Source organism: Rhincodon typus, chromosome 10 (genome assembly GCF_021869965.1).
Source record: "Rhincodon typus isolate 14 chromosome 10, sRhiTyp1.1, whole genome shotgun sequence".
Classification (NCBI taxonomy): Eukaryota; Metazoa; Chordata; class Chondrichthyes; order Orectolobiformes; family Rhincodontidae; genus Rhincodon; species Rhincodon typus.
The window spans coordinates 13,939,034-13,945,139 of NC_063341.1; the positions used below are offsets into that span (position 1 = coordinate 13,939,034).

The 6,106-nt window shown below is 41.1% G+C and overlaps 1 protein-coding gene across 1 annotated transcript in view; it reads right to left on the reverse strand.

The window, feature by feature from the left end:
- Nucleotides 1-923: 923 nt before the first annotated feature.
- The window catches only part of mgst3a (microsomal glutathione S-transferase 3a), a 24,752-nt gene continuing 19,569 nt past the window's right edge, over nt 924-6,106 (reverse strand). The window contains exons 5-6 of the mRNA XM_048601850.1: nt 3,283-3,355; nt 924-1,192 (exon numbers count right to left, since the gene is read on the reverse strand). Coding sequence (XP_048457807.1) covers nt 1,056-1,192; nt 3,283-3,355 — 210 coding nt within the window. The 3' untranslated portion in view covers nt 924-1,055. The remainder of the gene's footprint in view (nt 1,193-3,282; nt 3,356-6,106) is intronic.

Sequence of the window (6,106 nt, forward strand, 5' to 3'; positions counted from 1 at the left end):
GAATCCCAAGTTAGATATGTAGCTATACAACAATTTGGATTTTGGTGCCACTTGTACATAATTATGTTCATAGTACCATACACCTCATGGTGTAAGGGCAGAAAATTAGTGTGTTGCTTGGCAATGAATAGCATCTGAAACTTTACCATTTTCAAATGGCAGGAAAGGTAAACTACAAAAATAAGTAGCTAATTTAGTTTTGTTTTAAACCATGGTTTAAGTCTTCATAAACTGAAGCCTAACCCCTTTACGTTTTTTATTAAAAGTGATTTTTTTTTTTGCAAGACAAAATGAGTATACTTTTCATGAATATTTCTATGCAACATGCTCATTAAGGTTGCTGTTCCCATTTTCAATGACTTCAGTTGTTAAGAAATTCAAAGTACTTCGGCAACGTCCTTTTTTGAAAGTTAGGCGAGATGTGGGAGTTGGTTATTAAATGTCAATCTTGGCATAATTTCTTTTGTTTATTTCACTACTTTCTGAAGAACCTGTTGCTCTTTTTACAGTGCTGTTGAGCTGCTGCTTGGAGAGATGCTATATGTTTACTAAAGCAGGCAGATGGGGTTTTAGTGCACTGTTGAGGATTAAAGAAGTCCAAGTTCTTGGATGAAGTTTTAAACTCACTCAGGCAAGAATGCTACAATAGAACCAAGCTGATAATCAACCTTATTTTCCCATATTCAACTTCTGCCCTTTCCAGAACTAAATGGTAGGAAAAAAAATTGAACCTCATGGCTGATATTTGAAATTCACTCTTTCAGCAGTCTGGAGCTTGTCTTGTTCAACCATCTGCTTAATAAATAGGGAGAGATACTCAGTTTAAAGCAGTTGATTAAAAATTCACACATGTACGTACTTGTTACATTTTCTGAAATGTAATGTATGGGAGGATGTACTGCTGTACAAAGTCAATGAAACAATTACCACATGCAAGAACTTTATTTTCATTTTATAAAAAAGGTTCAGCATACAAACTTCAGAAGCAACTGGTTGCTATTAGAGATAAAGTTACTGCCAAGCAATTTTGCTAATAGCGTATACACTCATCACGGTTATAAATTAACCTTCATAGGTCTCCCATAGCAAGATCTTTGCCATCCCAGTTGGTGAAATCCAAATGACACTGCAGTCCCCATGAGTCCCAGCAGTGCTATTGAACCAAAGTCACCATATCTTCTCTTACTAGGATCTAAGAGAGAACACAAAAGGAATTATGAATTTTAGTTTAAAGAAAAACTACAGATTAACCTGATGCTCATCCATCACAAAAGTGCTTCAATGTTGAAGTGTGACTAGTTCACTACTAGATAAAGGCAATTGGAAATAGGCAATAACCACTGGCCTAGAAACACCAACATCCTGTGAAGACCAAACACAAAAGGCTTCAAGTTGTCAAACTGGGAATTGGTGCATAAGAACTTTAAGTAAACTACCAGAGTCTACACAGTGCCTTTTTAAGCCTGGGAATCATCATTTGCAACACAGGAGGCGTGTAATTAAGCAATTTGGGCTCACAGGCACATTTGCTATTAGGACAAAAGGTTTTGAGGAGAAGATTGATTCAAGTAAAGATTGCACAATATAAAGCATTTCTTAACATGCTGTTGAACATTATAAAATGTGACAGATGATCAACCCTGATATTTGTGAATCCCTTGACACATCCTACTGACATGTCAGATTCAGCACACTATCACCCCAATAAAGCTTGAAGAGCCCTTAAAACTACTGTAAACACAGGAAGAGATCTTACAAGCACCTAAATCTTTTGTTGGATTGTGTGTTGGGAAACTAGAAAATTATGTTTAACTTGGGTGGTTGCAGTATCTGTGGAATGCTCCACATTAGTGTAGCCCTTCCAGGAAAAGGTATTTCAAGAAAAGAAAGTCGACATATTCATGTCTGAAAAAAATACAAGCAATGTTGTGAAGTGTTTGAGAAAAGGTGGGGTTTTTAAGTGCACACAATTCAATGCAAAACCTTAAATCAGGTCCAGACTAGAATAGCACATTGGAGTTAAATGATACGTCAGAGGGGCTTTATTTCTCACTCGAAATTACTTGGTTAGTTTTTGAAGACTTGAAACAGAAGCAAAGCCACTGATTGGATGGAGACTGAAAGTTAGAGGAAGAGATTGAAACTGGTTAAGACCAGTGGTCGTCACTTCAAGTTGTTCAACCTGGATCTAGGTTATATCTTCACACTTCCTCAGTTTGACACATGGTAGATACACAATGGCTCATGTGGGAGCATTTCAGACACAAACCCATTTAGAGTGCAAGTTCTCTATGTCTCACCCCATCCTGAGGTCAGGCCACTTCCAGGATGGACAGAGAACACACTGTAGGTGCCAGTGGTATAACTATCATCCCTCTATATACTCCAAGTTTCAAGCCCAAGAAACCTAGCAAACCCATTGAAAACTAACTTAGAGGCTGCCAGACTGTTTGATATTTAAATTGCCAACCTGCCTCTATTAAACTCAGGAGGATTAGACAGGTCAGAGAGTCCAGTTTTGGAAATAAGGGTGAATGTAAAACCATAGGATATTTACAATCATTAAGTGCTTCCCCCTGCCGAAGGAATTCCAATGCATACACTATGCTTGCGGATGGTCACATCACCCTGCAATAAGATGGACTCATCTCCAATCAGGTCACTGTGGTAGCATTTCTCTAGGTTAAGGAGTGATCCTCAATACCACTCAATGTTATACTATGTTGTGGTAGTGCAGGTGGAGAATCTGTGTCTTAGTAAAAGAACTAAAATGTTAAATACTGACATTGTATTAAATACATGAAAATAAAGCTGTAGCTTGAAGTAGAGGGCAACACACTGCAAGTATTTCTGGTAAGCCAGTACTTTTACACAGATGCACCTGGATGAAGATGAGGGGAGTGTCCAGGATGACCATTTCAGAGAGATTATAATTTTTCTGCCTGCCTCTAACTCTGTTCATGGAGACAAAATGCTGGTTTTTGTTTTTTAAAAAAAAATCGTGTAAAAGTTGTTTCTTCAGCCGATTTTTTTTATTTTTTTAAAACCTTGTGCTGCTAAAAAAGTTAGCTTCACTTGGGAGAGTTGCTAACTTTTTAAAACCACTCTTAGTTTCCATTAATGTTGAACCCAAATAGTGCAGCTATTAGGAAATCTAAAAGTGTAAGTTGTCATCTTGTCCTGTTGATGATGATGACGACGATGAGTAAACTTGTACATTTGAAATAATACAGAAATGAAAGCAGTTTGTTTTATACATGTTATTTAGGACAAAGTATTTACCTCCAGTGGAATAACCATGTGCATAAACAAGTCTTCCAATTATCCAAATTCCTCCAAGTGTACTTGCCAGTCGCTTTTGAAAAAAAACAGGAAAACAGCATTGGTGATATTCACTGAACTTGGGATACTTGACAGGATTGGCCCACAGACAAGCATGTGTAAAGTTACTGTTCGTAAAGTAGGAAGGGATGCACTATATTAGTCTAGTGTTAATTTGAGGTATTGACAAGAGGTGGTCAAAATGGATCCACTGGTAGATAGTTCTCCTAGTTACTTCAATATTCCTTCCTTAGCCAAAACCACTAATTAGCTTCTTCAGTTGTACATTTCCTTTTTGTGGAGTCTTGCTGTGTGCAAGCTGGATATTGAGTATGTGCTTGCTGTCCTGATGACAATTGGTTCAGAAATATTTTGGAAAAAAAAAAATCACTGAGGTTGTCCAAGTCTCTGCAGCTCAGGGAGCAAGAGGATTACTGTGGCTCAATTAACTGCAGTCTTGCCTTGAAGATTCATCATTTGATTTCATCCAACTTTCCTTGTATTTATTGACAAGGTTCTAGATTCTGGAATACCAACTGCAGTTAGATGTGGCAGTGTGTAGCAAAGTGGGGAATTTCGTTTGTTTAACAAATGCAAGTCCATTAAGCCAAAGTTTTTATTCCCTCAAGAGACTTGGGCGTTGCTCACTGGCAACATTCATTACTCTTGAAGGTGATGGTGAGCTGCCTTCTTGAACCCTCAGACCACATGCTGTAGGTTGTCCCACAATGCCCTTAGGGAGAAAATTTGACCGAGCGACACAGTGATGCATTTCCAAGCTAGGATAGGGAGGTTTTTTTTTGAGGGGAACTTGCAAGTGGTGGTGTTCCCATGTATCTCCTGCTCTTATCCTTCTAATTGGAAGTGGTCCTGCATTTGGAAGGTGCTGTCTAAGGATCTTTGAATTTCTGCAGTGCATCTTGTAGATAGTACACACTGTTGGTGGTGGAGGGAGTAGATCTGGTGCCAGTTAAAGTGGGCTGCTTTGCCATAGTCTGATGTGCAGCATGGAAACAAACCCTTCAGTCCACCTCATTCATGCTGACCAGATATCCTAAATTAATCTAGCCCCATTTGACCCACATCCCTACCTATTCATCCAGATGCCTTTTAAGTATTGTAATTGTACCAGCCTCCACCACTGGCAGTTCATTCCATACACACACCACCTGCTGTGAAAAAGTTGCCCCTCAAGTTCCTTTTAAATCTTTCCCCTCTCACCTTAAACCTATGCCCTCTAGTTTTGGACTCCCCGAGCCTGGGGAAAAGACCTTGGCTATTCACCCTATCTGCGCCCTCATGATTTTATAAACTTCTCTAAGATCAGTGCTTAGCCTCTGACACTCCAGGTAGAACAGCCCCAGCGTATTCAGCCTCTCCCTCTATCTCAAACTCTCCAAACCTGGCAACGTCCTTGTAAATCTTTTCTGAACCCTTTCAAGTTTCACAACATCCTTCCAATAGCAGGGAGACCAGAACTGAATGCAGTATTACAAAAAAGTGGCCTAACCAATGTCCTGTACAGCCTTAACATGACCTTCCCCACCGCGGCCAACCCCTACACTCAATGCACTGACCAATAAAGGCAAGCATACCAAACACCATCACTGCAATCCTGTCTACCTGCAACTCTACTTTCAAGGAAGTACGAACCTCCACTCCAAGGTCTCTTCAGCAACATTCCCCAGGACCTTCCACTAAGTGTACAAGTCCTGCCCGGATTTGCCTTTCCAAAACGCAGCACCTCACATCTATCTAAATTAAACTCCATCTGTCACTGCTTGGCCCACCTGATCAAGGACCCCCTGTACTCTGAGATAACCTTCTTTGCTTGGCATCCTGGATAGAGTCGAGCTTCTTGAGCATTAGTGCAGTGTACGCATTGAGGCAAGTGGGGAGTATTCCATCACACTCCTGACTCGTGCCTTCTCGATAGTGGACAGGCTTTGGAGAGTCCGGGGGTGAGTTACTCGCTGCACTATTCCCAGCCTCTGATCTGCTTTTGCAGCCACTGTATTTATAGGGCGAGTCCATTTGAGTTTTTGTTCAATGACAACCCCAAGGATGTTGAAAGTGGGGCCACTCAGTGGTGGTAACACCACTGTATAATCAAAGAGCAGTGATTAGATTGTCCTTTATTGGAGATGGTCATTGCCTGGCATTTGTGTGGCACAAATGTTACTTGCCACTTGTCAGCCCTAGCCTGGATATTGTCCAGATCTTGTTGCATTTGAGCATAGACTGCTTTAGTAACTGTGGGAGTCGGTAGGTTTATAGTGGATATTGGCGGCCAGTCTATCCCCAGAAATGGAAACAGACATTGAGGAAGGGAGGAGTCAGACAGACCCGGTGAAAATGACAGCAGGTTGGAAATGGAAAGTGAAATCAATAAATTTTTCCAATTTCAGACATGGTTTCCATGGCTGGAGATAGACTGGCCACCGATATACAGTATAAACCCACTGACTCCTACAGTTACCTGGACCGTACATCCTCGCACCCAGCCTCCTTTAAAGGCGCTATTTCATTCTCCCAGTTCTTCAGTGTCCATTGCATTTGTTCTGATTATGCCAATTTGACAAGGGAGCCTACAAAACATCCACTTTCTTTCGCAACCAAGGACTCCCCAGCACTGAGATAACAAGGTATAGAGCTGGATGAACACAGCAGGCCAAGCAGCATCAGAGGAGCAGGAAAGCTGACGTTTCGGGCCTAGACCCTTCTTCAGAAATGGGGGAGGTGAAGGGGGTTCTGAAATAAATAGCGGGGGGGGGGGGGGGGGGGG